This window comes from Bos taurus, chromosome 12 (genome assembly GCF_002263795.3).
Source record: "Bos taurus isolate L1 Dominette 01449 registration number 42190680 breed Hereford chromosome 12, ARS-UCD2.0, whole genome shotgun sequence".
Taxonomy (NCBI): Eukaryota; Metazoa; Chordata; class Mammalia; order Artiodactyla; family Bovidae; genus Bos; species Bos taurus.
The window spans coordinates 71,811,294-71,836,542 of NC_037339.1; the positions used below are offsets into that span (position 1 = coordinate 71,811,294).

At 38.9% G+C, this 25,249-nt stretch overlaps 1 protein-coding gene across 1 annotated transcript in view; it reads left to right on the top strand.

The window, feature by feature from the left end:
• Window positions 1-25,249, top strand: part of LOC100337053 (ATP-binding cassette sub-family C member 4) — a 1,051,816-nt gene that overhangs the window by 1,019,411 nt on the left and 7,156 nt on the right. The window contains exons 28-30 of the mRNA XM_059892301.1: window positions 4,638-4,727; window positions 8,301-8,473; window positions 8,983-9,088. Of these exons, the coding sequence (XP_059748284.1) occupies window positions 4,638-4,727; window positions 8,301-8,473; window positions 8,983-9,088 (369 nt within the window). The remainder of the gene's footprint in view (window positions 1-4,637; window positions 4,728-8,300; window positions 8,474-8,982; window positions 9,089-25,249) is intronic.

The following is a 25,249-nucleotide window of genomic DNA, read 5'->3' on the forward strand; positions in this document are numbered from 1 at the left end:
AATCATTCTTTTCATTCAACTTTTAAATTAAATTTTGTCGCTCTTGTTGTTCAGTCACTAAGTCATGTATGATTCTTTGTGACCCCATGAACTGTCGCTTGCCAGGCTCCCCTGTCCTTTACTATCTCCTGGAGTTTGCTCAAATTCATGTCCATTGAGGTGATGATGCTTTCTACCTGTCTTTATTCTCTGCTTACCCCTTCTTCTTTTGCCTTCAATCTTTCCCAGAATCAGTCTTTTCCAATGAGTTGGATTTTTGTATCAGATGGCCAAAGTATTGAAGTTTTAGCGTGTCATATATTTGACATATCATAACAGAAATGTTCTTACTTACTAAAATATGTTTTTCCACTAATACTGCTAAATGAACACTCATAATTTCCCAATATGTCCTTTTAGACTGACAGCATAGACTTAAGTGAGGACCCTTATTGCAATATGAAATGGTTAAACTTAGTTTTTTTCTTTTTATGACAATCAGCAGTGGATTGGTGATAATTAGCAGAAACTCCTTAAGGCCTATACAGTGTTTGAGGTCTCTGATTAAAGCTCAGCATGAAACAGCTGGTGTTGTTGGTCAGGGACTCAGAAGTGAGGGCTCCTCTTTTTGCTAAGAATGTCACATTAGTCCCCCAGAGTTTGGAGAGTTTCATCCCCTTCAAGGAGCTTCCTATAGGGAAGAAGGTGAGGAAGGTGACAACAGAGAGAGCCCTGATTATGAAATAAGTGACTGAACTTTTTTTCATACTCACATAGATTTATTACAGTAACATGTAAGCAAAAATTACTGCCATGTAAAGATTTCTAAATTTTGAACTCTCATAACTAATGCCCACCCATTAAAACTTGAATTTAAGTCATTTAAAAACATCTACAGCTTATAAAGGTGAATAATTACATGCAAACACTCCTCCACCATTCAAATTTTAGAACTATTAAACTATATGAAAAAGTTGAACATTGCTTATATAAATAAAGCATATAACTCTTCTTTTTAAATTGAAGTTTAATTGACTTACAATATTGTGTTAGTCTCAGATGTACAGCAAAGTGATTCAGTTACACATATGCTTTTTTTCAGATTCTTTTTTTTAATTTATTTTTAATTGGAGGATAATTGCTTTACAATGTTGTGTTTATTTCTGCTGTACAACACCATGTATCAGCCATGCTGTTATTTTTGTTGTTGTTCAGTTGCCAAGTCTTGTCCAACTCTTTGTGACCCCACAGACTGCAGGATGCTAGGCCTCTCTGTCCCTCACCATCTCCCAGAGTTTGCCCAAATTCAGGTCCATTGAATCGGTGATGCCATCCGACCATCTCATCCTCTGTCGCCGCCTTCTTCTCCTGCCCTCAATCCTGTATCAGCCATATATACACATGTATCCCCTCCTTCTTGAGCCTCCCTCCCCCATCCCACCATCCCACCTCTCTAGGTCATCATAGAGCTTTGAGTCGAGTTCTCTGCACTAAACAGTTCCTTCCCACTAGCTATCTTATACATGGTGGTATATATGTCAATACCACTCTCTCAATTTTTCCCACCCTCACCTTCCTCTTCTGTGTATCAACAAGTCTGTTCTCTATGTCTGTGTCTCTGTTCCTGTTCTGCAAATAGGTTCATCATATCATTTTTTCTGGATTTCATGTATATACATTAATTAATACATTATTTATTATGAATTGCATGCATTAATTATGCAATATATGCATTAATTAATACAACATTTGTTTTTCTCTTTCTGACTTACTTCACTCGGTGTAACAGGCTCTAGATTCACTTAGAACTGAACTCATTCAGTTCTAGTGAGGTGAGTTCACTAGAGCTCACTAGAACGCATTCCTTTTTGTTACTGAGTAATAATATTCCATTGTATATATGTATCACAACTTCTTTATCCATTCATCTGTCCACCTGAAACCTAGGTTGTTTCCATATCCTGGCTATTGTAAATAGTACTGCTCTGAACAGTAGGGTGCATGAGTCTTTTTGAATTAGGATTTTCTTAGGATATATGCCCAGTAGTGGCATTGTTGGGTCATATGGTAGTTTTATTCCTATATTTGTAAGGAATATCCATACTGTTCTCTTGGAGAAAAAGATGACAACCCACTCCAATATTCTTGCCTGGAGAATCCCATGGACAGAGGAGCCTGGTGGGGCTACAGTCCATGGGGTCACAAGAGTCAGACACCACTTAGTCACTAAACCACCCCCACCACCATTCTGTTCTCCATAGTGGCTGTATCAGTTTACATTCACAGGGCTTTCCCGGTGGCTTAGTGGTAAAGAATCTGCCTGCCAGTGTGGGAGATATGGGTTTGATCCCTGATTTGGGAAAATCCCACATGCCACAGAGCAGCTAAGCTTGTGCCCTACAACTATTGAACTTGTGCTCTAGAGACTGTGCCCCGCAACTGCCGAGCACAGGAGTTGCAACTACTGAAGCCCATGCGCCTAGAACTTGTGCTTTGCAGCAAGAAAAGCCCCTGCAGTGAGAAGCCTGCACATTCCAACTAGAGAATAGCCCCTGCTTTCTGCAGCTAAAGGTTTGGTGGACACTTCAAACCTTAGACCTCTTACAGGATGTAAATTTGTTCTCTATGAGAGAAACCTGAAGGAAAAACTATTCAGGTCACATAAGCTGTGATAGGCTAAGAAGAAACATTCTTGTCACTGTTATAAGCAAAGAGACCCCATCTCACTTCTCCCAGCTGGGCTCCAAGCTGGCTTATTAACCTGGCCTCTTTCTGTTCCTTTACAAATTTGAGAAAACTGTTAGATAGTGAAGGACGGGGAATCCTGGAGTGCTGCAGTCCGTGGGGTTGCAGAGTCAGGAATGACTGAGTGACTGAACAACAAATCTCCTCAAACACTAGTCCTTCAAGAGTCCCTTCTTCATTTTGGGGCCCAGAGGTAGAGGAGAGTCAAAGGAAAGGGAGAAATATTGGGGACCAGCCTCCCCTTGTTGGGCCACGTCATTTGTCTAAACCTCATGAAGACAGCTAAAGGGAGAGAAATAGACTGCTTGTTGGAAACTTAGAGTTGATAACTGCAAAAATTAAGAATTTTTTTTTTTTTTATCTGAAGTAAAATAATTATTAGTCCACTGACAAGGAACTTTTACCATTGCTTAGATACTTGGGTAGTCTTTGATCCTAAATTTCAGAGTTTTAAGGGAGACTTTAAATTTGGGTCTCAGTATTTTTCAGTTCAATACAACAATCATTTTGAAACGTCCTGTGACCAGTGATTTTAAGTGCTTTGGGGGAATGTTGGCCACTTAATTAACTTTGTGCAAATGAAACTCCTTTTATAATGTCTTTTGAAATTTAGATTTTGTTTAGGGATATGTCTTTTTTGGTGACATGCCCTGTGTCTTCTGCATCCATTTTTCTCTCATCAGACTTTAAGATAATAAGGAAAGAAGGTACAGGAGGCTCTCTGAGTGTCATTTTTCTTCATGGCTGGAGAAAAGAAATGCTTCTCTTCTGCATCTTTCTTCTCAGGCTTTTGTGAAAGGAGGAGGCAAGTCCGCCCCAAGGCCAGGCAGGATTTGAATGTGGGGATTCTGAGCAGTTCCGGGCACTATGGAAGCGTCAGGTCTCCTCTTGTACCCACACGTGTGCCTCCCCTTGTCCTGCCTCCTTCACTGAAAGGAGCCAGTTGGGCTCCTCTCTGTTGCTCATATTCTGTGGCCTGGCTTACTAGAGCCTTCCAGTAGAAAATGTAAATGGTCTACATGAGCTTTTGTACAAGATTCTCTCTTGAAACCCAGAAAGGCATATATTTCCAGATTAATTTATGTGTGGCTCCTCTTGATGCAAATGAATGGGAAGAACTATTTCAATGAAAATAATTTTATCCTGGCTCATGTCACAATGGGTTTCAGGTCATCCTGACATTGCAGTTAGTAATGAGGTTCTGTGAGGCAGGTCATCCTGACGCACAGGTGAGAGAACGTGGGGATCACCTGGTGCAGAATCAGAGGAGATCTCTCCAAGGACAGAGGAGCCGCAGGCCCCAGGAGCTGACGTTCTCTTTGCATGTGTAGGGATGTTCCATTCATGCATGTGGAGAGAGTCCCCAATCCCAGAAGGCTGTTTGACTAGCATAGAAAATAGCCTACTTTATTGTTCAGTGCAAATGTGAAAAAATTTAACACTTTTGCTTTGAGGCACAAAATTCAGCTTGTGCTGAATCGTTGTCTTGGTATTTCCCAGTATCATGCCAGGATTGACAGTTAATTAACATAAATCTTGATGTAAAGTTTCTCATGTAATTATATCCTCAGTTTGTGTATGTCTTTAAGCAGACATTTATTACCAGAATGGCAATTTAAAAAATAAAATAAAAATTTCCTTTCTCTTCTTCAGTTATTTTTTTTCCTTAGGATGAAAATACTTCTTCAACACTTTCTTCTCTTAGTGTTTAATAATCCAGAGGATAATGTGTAGCACACTTCATACAATGGAAAATTACTTTAGAGATACTGTTTTGTGAACATACATTTGCAACTTTATTGTTAATAATTGCAGAGAATTTTGATATTTTATATTTTCATTCTTTTCTATAAACGTTGGTTTAAAATGAAAAGAGATTATGGTAATAACATTTACTATTTTGTGGTATTTAGGAACCTGTTTTATTCACTGGAACAGTGAGGAAAAATCTGGATCCCTTTAATGAGTATTTGGGAGAAGAACTGTGGAATGTCTTGGAAGAGGTAATTTATGTAATGTAATTAACTTGTTAGCATCAGTATCTGTGTGTGTACATTTGTAGCACTGCAGGTAATTAAGGGAAGCTTATCACTTGAGCTAACTTTGTTTACTTTCTAGGAGAACAGTGATGAAATGGGTACACTTAAAATGTGTGTATTGATAATGAAAACCAACACTATAATGCCTCATGTTTTCATTTTAACTTTTTCTATAGAACCCCAAGCAACTAGATACATTATTTTGTCCTTAGCAGAGCACTAAACTAGACATTAAAACTGTGGGATCAAATTCTATTAGTGACCTGCTGCTGCTGCTGCTGCTAAGTCGCTTCAGTCGTGTCTGACTCTGTGCGACCCCATAGACGGCAGCCCAACAGGCTCCCCCGTCCCTGGTATTCTCCAGGCAAGAACACTGGAGTGGGTTGCCATTTCCTTCTCCAATGCATGAAAGTGAAAAGCGAAAGTGAAGTCGCTCAGTCGTGTCCAACTCTTCGTGACCCCATGGACTGCAGCCTACCAGGCTCCTCTGTCCATGGGATTTTCTAGGCAAGAGTACTGGAGTGGGGTGCCTTCTCTGATTAGTGACCTAGTAAATTAATTATCCTAATTACCTGCCAGTGTTCATTTTTTTCCTCTAGCCTTAGGGGATATCTAAGTGGAAACGATAGTTTTTCATTATTAACTGAAAGATAAACAAGATCATACCAATAAAATACTATGAAGTTTCATAAGAAAGTGTTTATAAAGGCAAATTATATAGTGGAATGTGATGACGATTACTTATTGACGATTATATCATTTTAATGCTGCAGCATGAATGCAAGTAACAGAATCCTGGAGTTTTGGCTTAGTTTTTATATGGATAGGCTAATTTCTAGGGTATTTTCTGTTATTTGTATCATGTTTCTCCTTGCTCTACTTCATTGAATTTTCTTACCCTTGCATGAAAAAATTTTGACTATTGAGTTGCTGTTGGCTTGTATATTTTAATACTAGCTATTTTGTGTATTAGCCCTAGTTTTGCAAATTGATTCTACTGATAGCAGAAACTCTAGACTTCTAAATCATAGACAGACTTCTAATTTCTCATAGGACCTAGCTCAGTCTTTTGCTTTTAAAAAGTAGCACTTAATAAATAGGTACTAGATGTTTGGTTGATGTCTACATTTCAGAGAAGTATGGCTTATTTCTTTAAAAAATTTTGTGTTACACAAATCCAGCATTGATAGTATCTGTGTTAGGACACAAGTAGGTCTCATCACATAGGAAACTAAGATACAGAAATATGGGCATCAGCAGCCTGTGTATCAGGAACCTGTGGTTCAGTCCCTGCTATGGGACAGCTCACATGTCCATTTCCTGAAGCCTTTTATTAGGTAAACGGGCTCCCCCTTTACTTCCTTTACTGCTGGTCCTGCTCTAGTAAAAGCTTTTCCCCATCAGTTGACTGCATTTCCCTGTCTCCTTCCAGCCTGCACCAACCTTTCTTTTTGAGAAGTAAGAAGGTTCCATGAAATATGGGAACCATCTGACATCTGTATTAACCTCCTGTGAGAGGCATTGGCACCTACTAGATACACTACACAGTGGGTTACTTTAAAAATGGTAATGATGATAGAAATAGGGTACCTTATAAGCTCAGTTTATTATTCTTCAGTTTTGCTATATTCTCTTATTTCCCAAACTCAAAAATGATCTGAAGTATTCTATATTGAGATGTATAGTTTTCAATAGTATTATTAGCTCCATTTTTCTTAAATTAAAAAATTTTATGTGCTTTCCAGAGTTTACAATATGATGTTGTGATATTCTGGAGCCAGTTAATTGTTATAAGAATATAATCCTTTTACACATAATAATTGTGTTATATGTAAGCTGTCTATATGGATTTACTTTCTAATTTATAGGAACAGATATGTCACAAGATTAGATTCACTTCTGCCTTTACACAGTGAACAAATATCTCTGAGAATTTCTTAGATAGGCATAGTTTCAGATTTTGGGTCTATCACAGTCATCAAGAGATACAATCTCGATCCTTTTCAAGGACATTCTCTTGTGTAATCTAACACAATTATCTCAAAAAAAAATAAAATAATATTATACTCCAGATTCTCCAGTTGTAACTTTTAATTATTATTGTATACTGCTCTGTTGTCCTTTTCTTCCATCCTAATACTTTATACCTTGATTTTATGATTACACTACAGAGGGCTTTGATATTCATATTATTCTCATAACCATCCCTGATTCATAAATAGAGAGTCTCAGAAAACAGTATTTTATGAAAAACATTTCCCCTTACAACTCTTATTCATCATGAAGCAGATATGGACAACCTGAAGGAGAAGGGGAAAAAAAAGATTAGTTGTATGATGTCATCCAACTCAGGAGTAAATATGAGATTATTTCTTCAAACTCAGGATGTCAGTCTTAACAAAGACCAATCACTTGTACCATAGACCAAATCTTACCCTTTAGAGTTTGTACACCTTTTATGCTGACACTAAATACCAATACCATATTTAATCCTAACTCAGAATTCTGCTTTCTAGGGACTGGACTCCATCAGGAGCACAGTTCAGGATCACATTCATGGAAGTGCTCCAGCATTTAGGATATCACAAAAATGCTACTCATTCACCCTCGGTGTGGTGTTGTCTGACATTGTAGTATGTCAAATAACTTTTTGGCCATCAATCTATTGGTTTCTTAATTTGAAGTGTATTTCTTCTTTGTTCTTTAACTTCAAATACAGCCTGAGTTTGCTTCTTGCTCCATTGTATTTCTCCAGAATTCATTGAACTGACCCCTACTACTAAGTGTATTTTCAGATTATATTTGGTGGTTAAAGCTTTGTGTTTTTAATCTTATGAATAAAATTTTTTGAAGATAGATTAATATAAACATCACCTATATCCATATTGTGGGGGAGATAAGATGTAATATTGTATCTTGTTTCTTGTGAGTTTTCATTCACTAAAGACATTTATGATATTGAAAAAAAATGCACTTGACTGGTCCACCATTTATCGGATTAAACATGGGAAAGGTTCCAGGATTACTAAAGTATTAGATGGAGTTTTCCATTGTTTAAATTTGTATTATTTTAAACATTACAAAATTTTAAAGATTTTGTAAAATTAATAAAAATATATCTTTAGAGAAAAAAACTTTCTGTAGTTTTTTTAAGTTTCCTTTTAGTGTACCAACGCCTATGCAAAATGTACTTTGGTAAAGTTGATTCAACCATAAAGATCCTTTTAGATTTTCTGTTTAAGCCACATTGGGAGAAATATCTTCAATTTTTGAGAGACTTTCTGAACTAAGTCCTAGGTGGGGGTTGTTGGTGGATAGCCTGTGGCAGGGATCGGGGACTTTGAAATCTTTCTGTCCTGACTTGACTCTACCCACCATCTTTCTCAGTGAACACTAATTGGAAACAGCTCTTCCCATCACCTGGCTGTACATACAAGATACACAAGAAGTTGGGAGGACTTCAAAGCTCTAATGTCTAAGAGATTTGTCTACTTCAGCAGCAGTTTATTTAGGAAAATGTTCTTTCTGTATCCACAGGTACAACTTAAAGAAACCATCCAAGGTCTTCCTGGTAAAATGGATACTGAATTAGCAGAATCAGGATTGAACTTGAGTGTTGGACAGAGACAACTAGTATGCCTTGCCAGGGCTATTCTCAGGAAAAATAAGATATTGATTCTTGACAAAGCCACATCCAATGTGGATCCAAGGTATGGAGCTGAGGTCCATGAAACCTGGAATCCAAATTGTAAATGTGGTAAATGGAAAACATTTAGTGATGCTGAGAAATGTTTCTATGCTCTCTTTGGCCCAGAGATATCTCTTAATAATATTAATCCAAACAAAGGAAAACAAGGGAAGAAGTTATATGCTGTTAATGTTGTTATGCAATTTCAAGGGAAGACTGTTTTCCATCATTTTATGAAAAATAGTAAATTTATTTTTTTGTATTATTCTTCCTCATCCTTCTCCCTCCATATTTTTATTTTATTTTATTTTTAAACTTTACAAATTGTATTAGTTTTGCCAAATATCAAAACGAATCCACCACAGGTATACATGTATTCCCCATCCTGAACCCTCCTCCCTCCCCAAATAGACTTTTTATACTTAGTTTTTTAGGAACAAGATTATATGTTAAAGTACTGATTTTTAATTTTTAACTTTTTAGTCTGCTTTTCCTGCCTTCACTGAAGTATATCAATTTCTCTGATTCCAGAACAGATGAGTTAATACAAAAAAAAATCCATGAGAAATTTTCTGAGTGCACTGTGCTAACCATCACACACAGGTTGAGCACCGTTATTGACTGTGAATGGATATCGGTAAGACCCTTACCATATCGGTTCTTTCCATTTATATTCAACTTTTCAACTGATCCTTCCTTGTAAAACTTGATAGAAACCTCCAGTAATTTAATTTTCTCCTCTCGTTCTTGAAAATAACTCAAGTATTTAACTTTACTTTCAAAATGTGCTATTAGATAATATATCCAATAACCTTATATTTTCGTATAATATTCTTATATTTGAATTGTCATTTTTTAAGATGTCCAGCCTTGAAAATATTCCAAACCCAAGTTATAGCTCCATATTTCAAGAGGGTGGATCACAGTCATTTTCACTGTGTCACAGTTCTTTCAGCATTGTTTGATTTCCTTAATGAAAAAATTAACCTCTTATTTAGATTGCCAGGATATTGTTGACTAAGTTTGCAGAATTTTTCAGCTCTTGCTGTCAGAAGGGAGTCCGTGAGAAGAAAGGGCCTCATGAGAAAAACAGTATTTCAGCTGAAAGGATTTAATATAGGAAATTTCCTACGTAAGAATTAGAGGCTAGAAAAAGGAAAGGAAGCACTAGGGTAATTATTTTAGGAAGCAGCCATCATGTCCTAGAACAGATTTCCAGACCTAAGAACTCAGAAGAGAGGCCCTACAGCTGGTGCTCAAGCCTCCAAGGAGAGGTCACTGCCTAGTTGCTGGTTGTATGTGCTGAGGAAGCAGGATGTGGCTATTTCTCCATGTGCTAATAGAAGCTCGGAGCTGGAGTCAGGTCCCACTGCTGAGGTGACACTGCAGGAACAGCCAAGTCAGATAGATTAGCTCTGTCCCACTGTCAGTCTCCCTCTAGTGCCCGCTTACTGGCAAAACCTAAAAAAAGGCCAGCTTGCCAAAGAGCCTCTGAAATGTGACTTGCAGAGACCCAACCTGTGCATCACAGGTGAGAGTTTAGAAAGGAAGCAAATCAAGGCTGAAAGACTGTAGATAAACAACCAAAAAAAACAACCAACAAGTCTCTTACACAGTAGATCCAGGCACTACACATGCAGTAGGCTCCAAGCTTTGGTCTCTGGACATCTGTCTAGTATTTTCCCTCCAGATTAGATTGGCTCTTTCCTCCCAGTAATTTATTATTTCCTTCCTTATCTTCTTTTCCTTCTTCCCTCTATTCCTCATCTCTTTTCATCTTCTTTCTTTGTTGTTTCCCTCTGTTTCTTGACGAGTTTCAGTAAATGTTAGAATGTGGCTTTATAAAATAATATAGAAAACACGGTTTGTCACTCAGTCATGTTTAACTTTTTGCAACCCCATGGACTGTAGGCCTCTCTGTCCATGGGATTCTCCAAGGAAGAATCCTGGAGTGGGTAGCCATTCCCTTCTCCAGGGAATCTTCCCAACTCAGAGATTGAAACCGGGTCTCCTGCATTGCAGACAGATTCTTTACTGTCTGAGCTACAAGGGAAGTCAGTCCCAAATGAATGCAAAATATATTTAGGTATTTTGATGGTCCATACAAAATTAATAATAATCAATAATTAATAGTAACATCCAAACTTCCTTACATCTTATGATAAATTAACTGTCTCTTTTGACTTCTTGGAGAGTTTCTGGAATATCACACCGCGCCTCCCACTTCACATGCATTGTCAGATGGATCATCAATGGGGGCATTGAGTAGGTATCAGGCTGTCAGCATTGAAGCAGTGCCTGTAGCCTCACTCGCCAAGCTGGACATACAGAGAAGTGAGCTCCAGGGAGTCTGACAATAGGAATGGGGCATTCCCAACCAAAGGGATGCTCTAGGCTCCAATAGGGTAGCCAATTGTCTGGACTAGAGCAGCTCAGTAGGAAGCTGACTCCAACTGCAAACTTTGATGAGGGACTGGGTTAAATCCTAAGGACTTCCCTGTAGCTCAAATGGTAAAGAACCTGCCCGCAATGCAGGAGACCAGCATTTGATCCCTGGGTTGGGAAGTTCCTCTGGAGAAGGGAATGGCAATCCACTCCAGTATTCTTAACTGGAGAATCCCATAGACAGAGAAGCCTGGTGGGCCCCAGTCTGTGGGGTTGCAAAGAGTCGAACATGACTGAGCAACTAACACACACACACAGGACAGTAGCTCAAATTCCAGAAATGTTTTTTAGCACCTGGTATTCTTAGACCCTCATTTTGTGTTCTTGAATGCTAATTGGAAAAGTAGCCTCTCATTTCTACTTTTTCCTTGTTGCTTTGTTGTTCTTGTCTCTTAACACTGTATATTTTGAAGACTGTCTCCCAAAGCATCCTTCTTCTATAATAAATAAATGATGCTGTAAAATTTACCTGTTTCAAGCCCTTTGTCAGGCCTTAGAGGTAGCAGCAGAAAGATAGCTTGATCTATCTCAGTTAGGGGTCGGTTCAAATAAATTCTTTGTTCCTAAATGTACCCTGAGGCTTTATTTTTGGTTTTTGGTATTCCAGCATTAATAGTAGCAGATTATTTTTATTATCTAATTCTTAGAAATAATGTCACTTTGAAATGTGTGATTGGTTAGGGAAACAGTGAGGAAAGACAGAATTTGGAAAGCCTCTCTGCTGGTCAGTCCTCAGTCTTATCTCTCAGCACCTGATTCACAGATGCAAACGTCTGTATCCCCTGAACCAATCAGCTTTGTTTCTGTTTTCAAAGTGTTTTCAATGTATTTAATGCTTTACTTACTCATGTGTGTTACTTGCTCAGATCAGATCAGTCGCTCAGTCGTGTCTGACTCTTTGTGACCCCATGAATTGCAGCACACCAGGCCTCCCTGTCCATCACCAACTCCCGGAGTTCACTGAGACTCACGTCCATCGAGTCAGCGATGTCATCCAGCCATCTCATCCTCTGTCGTCCCCTTCACCTCCTGCCCCCAATCCCTTCCAGCATCAGAGTCTTTTCCAATGAGTCAACTCTTCACATGAGGTGGCCAAAGTACCGGAGTCTCAGCTTTAGCATCATTCCTTCCAAAGAAATCCCAGGGCTGATCTCCTTCGGAATGGACTGGTTGGATCTCCTTGCAGTCCAAGGGACTCTCAAGAGTCTTCTCCAACACCACAGTTCAAAAGCATCAATTCTTCGGCGCTCAGCCTTTTTCACAATCCAACTCTCACATTCATACATGACCACAGGAAAAACCATAGCCTTGACTAGACGAACCTTTGTTGACAAAGTAATGTCTCTGCTTTTGAATATGGTATCTAGGTTGGTCATAACTTTCCTTCCAAGGAGTAAGTGTTTTTTAATTTAATGGCTGCAGTCACCATCTGTAGTGATTGTGGAGCCCAGAAAAATAAAGTCTGACACTGTTTCCACTGTTTCTCCATTTCCCATGAAGTGGTGGGACCGGATGCCATGATCTTTGTTTTCTGAATGTTGAGCTTTAAGCCAACTTTTTCACTCTCCACTTTCACTTTCATCAAGAGGCTTTTGAGTTCCTCTTCACTTTCTGCCGTAAGGGTGGTGTCATCTGCATATCTGAGGTTATTGATATTTCTCCCGGCAATCTTGATTCCAGTTTGTGTTTCTTCCAGTCCAGCGTTTCTCATGATGTACTCTGCATATAAGTTAAGTAAACAGCGTGACAATATACAGCCTTGATGTACTCCTTTTCCTATTTGGAACCAGTCTGTTGTTCCATGTCCAGTTCTAACTGTTGCTTCCTGACCTGCATACAAATTTCTCAAGAAGCAGATCAGGTGGTCTGGTATTCCCATCTCTTTCAGAATTTTCCACAGTTTATTGTTATCCACACAGTCAAAGGCTTTGGCATAGTCAAGAAAGCAGAAATAGATGTTTTTCTGGAACTCTCTTGCTTTTTCTATTATCCAGCGGATGTTGGCAATTTGATCTCTGGTTCCTCTGCCTTTTCTAAAGCCAGCTTGAACATCAGGAAGTTCACGGTTCACATATTGCTGAAGCCTGGCTTGGAGAATTTTGAGCATTACTTTACAGTTGTATCCAACTCTTTGTGACCCTATGAACTGTCACTCACCAGGCCCCTCTGTCCATGGGATTTTCCAGGCAAGAATACTAGAATGGGTTGCCATTCCCTTCTCCACAGGATCTTCACAACCCAGAGACTTAACCCGGGTCTCCCACGTTGCAGGCAGATTCTTTACCATCTGAGCCACCAGGGAAGCCTATCTCCTGGTAAATTTCTGTAACCTCAAATTTTTCTCAATTGGTCAGTGTCTTTGAACAAATCTTTAATGTGGTTTAACAAAGCAATTTACCGCCTGGTCCCTCCTCACCTTTCTAGTTTTTTTCCCCACTCTTTTCCCTCCTTCCTTCACAGCCAAAACCACAATGATGGTCTTCAGTTGTCCAAATGCAGTTTTCCCTCTCTCTTGTAGTTTTGCCTTCTCTTGGCTGAGACTGAGGTGCCTGCAGTGGAAGTGGTGAGATGGTTGGGTTTGGGGGAGATGAGGAAGTGGGGCCAAGTGATGGATTAAACGTGAGATCTGAGGGGGAAGACAGGATTCAATGCTGGTGTCTGGGTGTGGAGACTGAGCATCTGGGTGAATGGGGAAGATGGAAGGAGAAGGGAAATGGAAGGGTTTTCTTTGAAGTCTGTCACCTTTGCAATGACTGGACTTGTTTTGTGTGATGACCTTGTCCTTCACTGTGGAGGGACCCTTCCCACTCCTGTCTTGGGAGTCCTTCAGTTTAGGGCTCCCTGATTGAGGTCATCAGTAATGTCAGAGGGAGGTCCCACCAGGAGATGTAAACTCAGCCACTTGTTTACATCTTGGTTCAAGCTGGTTGTGGTTGCTGACTGCTCTTGTAGGAATAGCAGGATTAGACCTTAGGACTAAGAGACATGCATCCCCCAGCTTCAGAGTTGGGGATTGTCCTCTGTGCTCCATCCATCCCAGGTGTAAACCTTATATTTTGTTCTAGAGCTTCTGATTACCAGTTGGTTTTCAATTCAGCAAATCATCACAAATAACAAATAATGTTTTTTCAAACCTTTGATTTTTGAATCAGTTTCTTTATTGCTTGCTTTAGAAATACAGGCGTACCTTGTTTTATGGAAGTTCCCAGATAGTGCTTTTTTTTTTTTTTTCTATTTTAAATTTTATTCAAAATTTTTATTTAAAATAGATTTAACATAATAGATTTATTATGTTAAATTAAAAGAAAACAAATTCCATAATATTTTCCATAGTAGCTGTATCAATTTACATTCTGACCAATAATACATAAGGATTTCTTTTTCTACACATCCTTGCCAACATTTGCTACTTGTTGTCTTTTTGATAACAGCCATCCTACCAGATGTGAAGTAATATCTTTCTGTAGTTTTGATTTGCATTTCATTAATGGTAGTGAGGTTGAGCATCTGGTCATATACCTGTTGGCTACCTGTTTGCCTACTTTGGAAAAATGTCTATTCAGATTCTCTGCCCATTTTTAAATCAGTTTGGGTTTTTTTTTTTTTATGTTGAGGTATATGAGTTTTTAAAATATATTTTGGATATTAACCTCTTAGCATATCTATAATTTACAAATATTTAATTCCATTTAAGTAGGTTTCCTTTTCATTTTAGTTTGATAAAGTCCCACTTGTTTATTTTTGCCTTTGCTTTTAGAGTCATATTCAAAAGATCATCATCAAGACCGGTTTAAAGACCTTACTGTTTAGCTTTCCTTCTAGGAGTTTTATAATGTCAGATGTTACATTTAAGTCTTTAGACTGAAAGTGAAAGTCACTCAATCATATCTGACTCTTTGAGACCCCATGGACTGTAACCTGCCAGGCTCCCCTATCCATGGAACCCTCCAGACCAGAATACTGGAGTGGGTAGCTGTTCTTCTCCAGGGGATCTTCCCAACCCAGGGATTGAACCCAAGTCTCTCATATTGCAGGCAAATTCTTTACTGTCTGAGGCACCAGGAAAGCCCAAGAATAGCCTAGATAGTGCTTTTTTTTTTTTTTTTTTTTACAAATTAACGGTTTGTCAAGCAAGTTGAGAAAGTCTACAGGTACCATTTTTCCAACAGTATTTGCTCACTCCATGTCTGTCATCTTTTGGTAATTCTCACAATATGTCAAAGGTTTTCACTGTCATTACATTTGTTATGGTGATCTGTGATCGGTGATCTTCAGTGTTACTTGCTGAAGTCTCCAATGATGGTTAGTATTTTTTAGCAATTAATTTTTATTATTATTATTTTTCTTAATTTATTTTTTTAATGAAGGATAATTGCTTTACAGAATGTTGTTGTTATCTGTCAAACATCAACAGAATCACCCATAGGTACACCCATGAGCAATAAATTATTTTTTAAATTAAGGTCTGTACATTGCTTTCTCAGGCATAATGCTACTGCACACTTGCTAGGCTACAGTGTAGTCTGAACATTTATACACCCTTGGAAACCAGAAATTTTGTATAACTGACTTTATTGTGATATTCACTACATTCTGGTGTTCTGGAACTAAACCCCCAAAATCTCTAAGGAATCCCTGTACCTCTTTCCTTTCTGGAAAGCAGGTGACTGTTCTGAAAGCTTTAATGTGGACATAAGACAAGTCAACCTGCTGCAAAACCTGATGCTCCAGAGGACAGGCAGCCAGCCTGAGGGAGGGGCTGGGGAGGTGACAGATGTTGATGAAGGGCATAACCCACAGGATTGTCACCGTGAACTCCTGTGGTTATAGGTGCTGAAGGTGTTGTTGTTTAGTTGCTAAGTTGTGTCTGACTTTTGTGCCACCCCATGGACTTATAGCCTGCCAGGCTTGTCTGACCATGAGGATTTTCCAGGCAAGAATACTGGAGTGGGTTACCATTTCTTGTAACAAATACATTTTGTTGCACTGGTGAATATATATGCACAAAGACAGATGGGTATGTTTTTTTGTTGTTGTTAAGTTGCTCAGTCATGTCCAACTCCTGGCGACCCCGTGTACTACAGCACGCCAGGCTTCCCTGTTCTTCACCATCTCCTAGAGTTTGCTCAAACTCATGTCCATCGAGTCAGTGATGCCATCCAACCATCTCATCCTTTATCGTCCCCTTCTCCTCCTGCCTTCAATTTTCCCCAGCATCAGAGTCTTTTCTAATGACTCATCTCTTCACATCAGGTGGCCAAAGTATTGGGGCTTCAGCTACAGCATCAGTCCTTCCAATGAATATTCAGGGTTGATTTCCTTTAGGATCGACTGTTTTGATCTCCTTACAGCCCAAGGGACTCTCAAGAATATTCTCCAACACTACAGTTTGAAAGAATCAGTTCTTCAGCACTCAGCCTTCTTTATGGTCCAATTCTCACATTCATTCATGACTACTGGAAAACAAAAGCTTTGACTAGATGGATCTTTGTTGACAAATTAACGTCTCTGCTTTTCAATACACTATCTAGGTTTGTCAAAGCTTTTCTTCCAAGGAGCAAGAGTCTTTTAAGGCTACAGTCACCCTCTGCAGTGATTTTGGAGCCCAAGAAAATAAAGTCTCTCACTGTTTCTATGTTTCCCCATCTATTTGCCATGAAGTGATAAGACTGGAAGCCATGATCTTAGTTTTTGAATGTTGAATTTTAAGCCACCTAATTCACTCTCCTCTTTGGCCTTCATCAGGAGGCTCTTTAGTTCCTCTTCACTTTCTGCCCTAAGAGTAATGTTATCTGGATATCTGAAGTCATTAATATTCTTCCTGGCAATCTTGATTCCAGCTTGTGCTTCATCCAGCCCAGCATTTCACATGATGTACTTGGCATAGAAGTTAAATAAGCAAGGTGACAATATACAGCCATGCTATACTCCTTTCCCAGTTTTGAACCAGTCTGTTGTTTCATATCCAGTTCTAACTATTGCTTCTTTTCCTGAACACAGGTTTCTCAGGAGGCAGGTAAGGTGATCTGGTATTGCCATCTCTTTAAGAATTTTCCACAGTTTATTGTAATCCACACAGTCAAAAAGCTTTAGTGTAGTCAATGAAGAAGAAGTAGATATTTTTTCTGGAATTCTCTTGCTTTTTCTATCATCCGACAGATGTTGGTAATTTGATCTCTGGTTCCTCTGCCTTTTCTAAATCCAGCTTGTGCATCTGAAAGTTCTTGTTTCACATGCTATTGAAGCCTAACTTGGAGGGTTTTGAGCATTATTTTGCTAGCATGTGACATGAGTGCAATTGTGTGGTAGTTTGAACTTTCTTTGGCATTGCCTTTCTTTGGAATTGGAACGAGAACTGACCTTTTCCAGTCCTGTGGCCACTGCTGAGTTTTCCAAATTTGCTGTCATATTGAGTGCAGCACTTTCACAGCATCATCGTTCAGTATTTGAAATAGCTCAGCTAGAATTCCAACACCTCCACTAGCTTTATTCATAGTGATACTTTTTAAGGTCATTTGACTTCACACTCCAGGATGTCTGGCTCTAGGTGAGCAATCACACCATCATGTTATCTGGGTTGTGAAGATCTTTTTTTCTATAGTTCTTCTGTGTATTTTTGCCACCTCTCCTTAATATCTTCTGCTTCTGTTAGGTCTATACCATTTTTGTCCTTTATTGTGCCCACCCTTGCTATCTCTAATTTTCTTGAAGAGATCCCTAGTCTTTCCCATTCTATTGTTTTCCACTATTTCTTTGCATTGTTCACTTAGGAAGGCTTTATCTCTCTTTGCTATTCTTTGAAACTCTGCATTTAGATGGGTATATATTTCCTTTTCTCCTTTGCCTTTGGCTTCTCTTCTTTTCTCAGCTATCTGAAATGGTTTTGTTTACTGTAAGTAAATTAAGCAAAAGACTTGTTGGGTATCAACTGGCTTAGTTAATAGGTTTGTTTATATGTTGACTCTTCAAAGGGATTTACCAGCTTTGGTTCATTAAGCACCATTAATGTTTCAGAATTCTGTTTTATAAAGATATTCTCTTAATTTTATTAAACATACTGGAGTCATAATAACAACTAATTTAATCATCCTTTATGCTCCAAAACAGTGGAGCAAAATGGATAAATTAGAAATTCTCTGTCTCCTAAGACTCACCACTGTCTCTGCATTAAAAGGTGGGTTCTTCCTATGGTTTTAAGGATTTGCTGGGTGCTTATGACCTGTTTTCTCTTCAGCCGATAGCCCAGTTGTCCCCTCCCATCTCTCACACTCCAGTCTTCATATCACCTGCATTCTCCCTAGAAGCACAAGCAAAGGGGCACATGAAAATCTGCACTTGCCCAAACAGTGCTGTTGTGTGTGTTCAATGTTTTCACTGTCTGCAGTTATTCTTTGGAAATGAACGATGCAGGACCAAAACCAGGACCAGGAATCTCAAATTCTACCTCTTCTATTTGTAAATGATCTTATCCATATTCTTTACCTCTTTTCCTCAACTCAAGTATCTTCTAAGTATACTTTTTCCCAGATAAATCAAAACCAGAAACTGTTGTAATATACCCACCTGAAAAGCACAAAACAGCTCACACCTAACTAGAGTTTTACTTAAATTCTGTTTTTGACCTTCATGGAATTTTTCTTTCATAAGCCTACATGGATATAGTTGTAACATTTCAGAAGAGAAACCTCCTTCAAAAACATGCCAAGTGTTTTCATTCAAGTTTTTAGAGAAAAGATAACTAATGTGAACATCGAGAGCACAATAAGAGAAAAGAAATACTTTATGAAGGTGGTGCTTACATGCAAAAGCAGAAGATTTGGGAGAGCAATTATGGAGGTGACTATGACCCGGACTTCATCATTCCATGGGCAAGAAGAATGACTTATTTCAAGACCTAAGAAAAAGTTTTGAGTTAATGCCTGCCACACAGTCCAGCCTCTGAGAAAATTACAAGAACCCATTTAATTAAGGACCCAACTTCCAAGGTTGGACAACTGTCCCTGTGTCACCTGGCACTCAAAAATAGAGGTCTAATACTCAGATCTTCCCCTCCCCAGTCTATTTGTCCCTAATGGGATCTCCCTTTATTGTTTGTCACCATATTGAAAACTGTCTCTGGCATCTCTTTCTTACTAGGCTTTTCTTCCAGCCTCTCCTGTCCCCACCTTTCCCTGCAGCCACTCCATTATCAGTGATAGCATCCTGCCAATGAAAACTAATCGGATTATCTTGCAGTGGCTCCATTTAATCTTTATGTGTAGGACAGCTACCTGGAATATCTGTGGCTGCATGGTCCTCCTGAGCCTCTCAACTCCCCCTCCTTTCTATCTCTCTTCTTCTTTATCTTTTCCAGTATTTGACATAAATTAGTTTGAAGCCTCCATCCTCAGCCCTGGTTTGTCCCTCCCTCATTTCCCCTCTCACTCTCCCTCTTGTCCATAGCCATCCACCTGAAGCATGTGGTCCTCCAGGTCTACATCCCTCATCCTGTCATCCCTGTATCCCCTGCCTTATCTGTTCCCATGCCAGCTGGACTCATCCTCCCCTTGATCTCACCCTGTAGTCTTGACAGATCACACCATTGGCCGCTCACCCAGTCACACCCTGAATTTAGTTTTATTTGTATTGAACTTTCAACTGGCATGTACTGTGTGCCTGATACTTATCATGTACAATGCCAGGGCCCTGGGATGCATCAGTGAACAAGGAAAACTGTATAACCCTGCCCTTAAGGAGCTGCCAGGCTCACTCCAGTCCACTTGGCCCATGATAGTCACTGTGTCTGGAATGACCACTGTCCACCCATCCACCTTTGTTTCTGCCTGTTCATGCCTGTCCTTTCTTCAAGGCCTAGTTCATTGCCCTCTGTCCTCCTTGAAGCTCATCCTTAGAACCTCTGGTCAGAAGTCATCTCTTCTGTTACTAAACCCTTCTTGTGCTTTTTTTCCTGCATGATAAACACTTGAGGTTTTCTTCTGTATTTTCTCAGTACAGGCTCCATAGGAGCAGGGTCTGTGGCTTATGTGTTTTCATCTTCCACAGAATCTAGGAAAATGCCATCAGGGCACTTAAATGTGCAATAAATGTTTGCTGAATCAATTCAGAAATTAATGAAAATTTATTTAAGTGTTCCTCAAATGTGTTGTGGCCATGTGTTACTCCTGTTTATAAACATGAAATATAGTTGATTGACAGTATTTTGTTAGTTTCAGATATATAGCAAAATGATTCACCTAAATATTTTTTTTAGAATATTTTCCATTATAGGTAATAATTATAAGATATTGGATATATTTCCCTGTATTATACATTAAGTCTATTTTGATTATCTGTTCCATTTATGGTAGTTTGTATCTATTGGCCCTATAGCTCCAATTTATATGCCCCCTCTTTTCCTCTTTGGTAAACGTGAGTTTATTTTCTGTGTCTGTGAGTCTATTTTGTATGTAGATTCATTTGTATTATTGATTAGGTTCTACATATAAATGATATCATATTTGTCTTTCTCTGTCTGATTTACTTCACTTAGTATGATATTCTCTAGGTTCACCTGTGTTAGTGAAGATGGCAATATTTCATCGTTTATTATGGTCTGAGAAATATTCCATAGTGCATATATGTGCGTGTGTGCATGTGTGTGTGTGTGTGTGTGTGTGTGTGTGATTTTCTTAAACCAGTCATCTGTTGATTAACAATTAGGTTGTTTCCATATTTTGGCTATTTTAAGTGCTGCTGCTGTGAATGTTGGGGTGTGTGTATTTTTGAATTAGCGTTTTTGTCTTTTCTAGATACATGCCCAGTAGTGAGATTGTTAGATCATATGGTAGCTCTATTTTCAGTTGTTTCAGAAATCTCCATACTGTTTTCCAGTTATTTTCCCACCAATAGTGCACCAAGTTATTTTCCCACCAATAGTGTCAAAGGTGTATCTTTTTCTTCTCACCCTCTATAGCATTTGTTATCTGTAGACTTGATAATGATGGCCGTTCTGATCCATGTGATGTGGTACCTCATTATGATTTTGATTAACATTTCTCTGATAATTAGTGATGTGGAACATCTTTTCATGTGCTCGTTGGTCTTCTGTATGCCTTCTTTGGAGAAATGTCTATTTAAGTCTTCTGTCCACTTTTTGATTGGGTTATTGGTTTATTGATATTGAGTTATATGAGATGTCTGTATATTTTAGATAATAACCCCCTGTCAGTCACATCATTTGTAAATATTTTATCTCATTCCTTAGGTATTGTCTCTTCATTTGGTTAGTGTTGTTTGCTGTTAAAAGATTATAGGTTTGATTAGGTCCCATTTGATTACTTTTGCTTTTTTTCTTTTGCTTTGGGAGACTAAGAAGCTATTGCCATGATTCATGTCAAAGAGTGTTTTGTGTTTTCCTCTAGTTTTATTGTATCCAGTTTTATATGAGGCCTTACACCATTTTGAGTTTATATTTGTATGTGGTTTATTTTCTGTGGTTGTACATATACAAAAAAATTAGTGTGTTCTAATTTCATTTATTTCCATGTAGGTGTCCAGTTCAGTTCAGTTCAGTCACTCAGTCGTATCTGACTCTTTGCAACACCATGGACTGCAGCATGCCAGGCTTCCCTGCCCATCACCAACTCCTGGAGGTTACATAAACTCATGTCCATCAAATCAGTGATGCCATCCAACCATCGCATCCACTGTTGTCCCCTTCTCCTCCTGCCTTCAATCTTTCCCAACATCAGGGTCTTTTCCAATGAATCAGTTCTTCACATCAGGTGGCTGAAGTATTGGAATTTCAGCTTCAGCACCAGTCCTTCTGATGAATATTCAGGACTGATTTCCTTTATGATGGACTCGTTGGAGCTCCTTGAAGTACAAAGGATGCTCAGGAGTTTTCTCCAACACCACAAGAATTGGTGCTCAGTTTTCTTTATGGTCCAACTCTCATATCCATATATGACTCCTGGAAAAACCATAGCTTTGACTAGATAGACCTTTGTCACCAAAGTAATACTTCTGCTTTTTAATATGCTGTCTAGGTTGGTCATAACTTTTCTTCAAAGGAGCAAGTGTCTTTTAATTTCATGGCTGTAGTCACCATATTCCGTGATTTTGGAGCCCCCCCAAATAAACTCTGTCACTGTTTCCACTGTTTCCCCATCTATTTGTCATGAAGTTATGGGACCAGAGGTCATGATCTTAGTTTTCTGAATGTTGAGTTTTAAGACAACTTTTTCACTCTCATCAAGAGGCTCTTTAGTTCTTCTTTGATTTCTGCCATAAAGGTGGTGTCATCTGCATATCTGAGGTGATTTATATTTCTCCCAGAAATCTTGATTCCAGCTTGGGCTTCATCCAGCCCGGTGTTTCTCATGGTGTACTCTGCATATAAGTTAAATAAGCAAAGTGATAATATACAGCCTTGACATATTCCTTTCCCAATTTGGAACCGGTTTGTTGTTCTATGACTGGTTCTATCTGTTGCTTCCTGACTTGCATACAGGTTTCTGAGGAGGCAGGTCAGGTGGTCTGGTAGTCCCATCTCTTAAGAATTTTCTGCAATTTGTTGTGATCCACACAATCAAACATTTTGGCGTAGTCAATAAAGCACAAGCAGATGATTTTCTGGAACTCTATTGCTTTTTCAATGATCCAGGCATGTTGGCAATTTGATCTCTGGTTTCTCTGCCTTTTCTAAATCCAGCTTGAACATCTGGAAGTTCATCATTCACGTACTGTTGAAGCTTGGCTTGGAGAGTTTTGAGCATTACTTTGCTAGCATGTGAGATGTGTGCAATTGTATGGTAGTTTGAGCATTCTTTGGCATTGCCTTTCTTTGGGATTGGAATGAAAAATGGCTTTTTCCAGTCCTGCTGAGTTTTCCAAATTTTCTGGTATATTGAGTGAAGCACTATCACAGCATCATCTTTTAGGATTTGAATTAGCTCAACTGAAATTCCATCACCTCCACTAGCTTTGTTCATAGTGATGCTTCCTAAGGCCCACTTGACTTCACATTCCAGGATATCTGGCTCTAGGGAAGTCGCACCGTCATGGTTATCTGTGTCATGAAGATCTTTTTGTATAGTTCTTCTGTGTATTCTTACCACTTCTTAATATCTTCTGCTTCTGTTAGGTCCATAACATTTCTGTCCTTTATTGTGCCTATCTTTGCCTTAAATGTTCCCTTGGTATCTCTGATTTTCTTGGAGACATTTCTAGGCTTTCCCATTCTACTGTTTTCCTCTATTTATTTGCATTGATCACTGAGGAAGGTTTTCTTATCTCTCCTCTATTCTTTGGGGCTTTGCATTCAGATGGGTATATCTTTCCTTTTCTTCTTTGCCCTTTGCTTCTCTTCTTTTCACAACTATTTGTAAGTCCTCCTCAGGCAACCATTTTGCCTTTTTGCATTTCTTTTTCTTGGGGATGGGCTCGATCTCTGCCTCCCGTACAGTGTCAGGAACCTCTGTCCATAGTTCTTCAGGCACTCTGTCTATCAGATCTAATCCCTCGAATCTCTTTGTCACTTCCAACATATAATCATAAGGAATTTGGTTTAGGTCATACCTAAATGGTGTAGTGGTTTTTCCTACTGTCTTCAACTTAAGTCTGAATTTTGCAATAAGCAGTTCATGATCTGAGCCACAATCAGCTCCTGGTCTTGTTTTTGCTGACTGTATAGAGCTTCTTCATGTTTGGCTGAAAGAATATAATTCATCTGATTTCTGTATTGACCATCTGGTGATGTCCATGTATAGAGTCTTCTCTTGTGTTGTAGGAAGAGGGTGTTTGCTATGACCAGTGTGTTCTCTTGGCAAAACTCTATTAGTCTTTGCCCTGCTTCATTTTGTACTCCAAGGCCAAATTTGCCTGTTATTTCAGGTATTTCTTGAATTTCTACTTTTGCATTCCAGTCCCCTATAATGAAAAGGACATCTTTTTGGGGTGTTAGTTTTAGAAAGTCTTGTAGGTTTTCATAGAACTGTTCAACCTCAGCTTCTTCATCATTACTGGTTGGAGAATAGACTTGAATTACTTTGATATTGAATGGTTTGCTTGAAAAAGAACAGAGATCATTTTGTCATTTTTGAGATTGCATCCAAGTACTGCATTTCAGACTCTTTTGATGACTATGGGGGCTACTTCATTTCTTCTAAGAGATTCTTCCCCACAGTAGTAGATATAATGGTCATCTGAGTTAAATTCACCTATTCCAGTCCATTTTATTCACTGATTCCTAAAATGTCGATGTTAACTCTTGCCATCTCCTCTTTGAACACTTCTAATTTGCCTTGATTCATGGACCTAACACTCCACGTGTCCAGCTATCCAAGTACTATTTACTAAAGAGACTGTCTTCTCCACTGTATATTCCTGACAACTCTTTCATAGATTCATTGAACAAAGGTGTTTGGATACCCATGTTTTAAAACTTTACTTTTTATTCCTCAACTTCAGAATGAGTAGTTATGTTCTCTTATGTTACACTTTAGTAAAATTATACATTCAGAGCATCTGAGTTGGACAAGTTACAGAAGATATAAATTATTATGTGGATGTGACAGATTCTGTTATTCTTGGGCTCTTTTGAGAGAGCTGCCCCTAGCAATGATCTACAGGAGTAAACAAAAGAGTAACAGGAAAATGGACTTTATGAGACTTAATAAATATTTCTAATTAATTACAAAGAATGGAATTAACTATAATACCTAGATGTGGAAAAGCAACCTGTGTCTTATTTAGAGTTTCAGCATATTCTCTTAAAGATGCATTCACTTTAAATGAAGAAAAAAATACTACTTAACATCAGAACTTTTTAAGAGTTATATCACTTTAGCAAATTGTTTCAGACACTCCCTCCCCCACCCCAAAAAAATAATTAACCAAAGTCACTAATAAGTAGAAAGGGAGAGTTACAAGCCCCATCCTCTCTCTTTCAGTTTACAATTAGCAGGTCTATTATGCTTACTACAGAATTGTGGCCTGGAGAATCCCATGGACTATATAGTCCATGGGGTTCCAAAGAGTCAGACTCGACTGAATGACTTTCACTTCACTTCCTTGTGTTTAGTCAGTAAGCAGAGACCTATTATCCTTAGTCTCTTGATGTCTGACTCTTTGTGACTCCATAGACTGTAGCTGGCCAGGCTCCCCTGTCCATGGGATTTTCCAGGCAAGAACACTGGAGTGGGTTGCCATGCCATCCTTCAGGAGATCCTCCCAATGCAGGATTGAACCCAGGTTTCCCACAACAGATGGATTCTTTACCATCTGAGCCACCAGGGGAGCCCATGAACACTAGAGTGAGTAGGCTACCTTTCTCCAGGGGAACTTCCCCACCCAGGAATTGAACTGGCGTGTC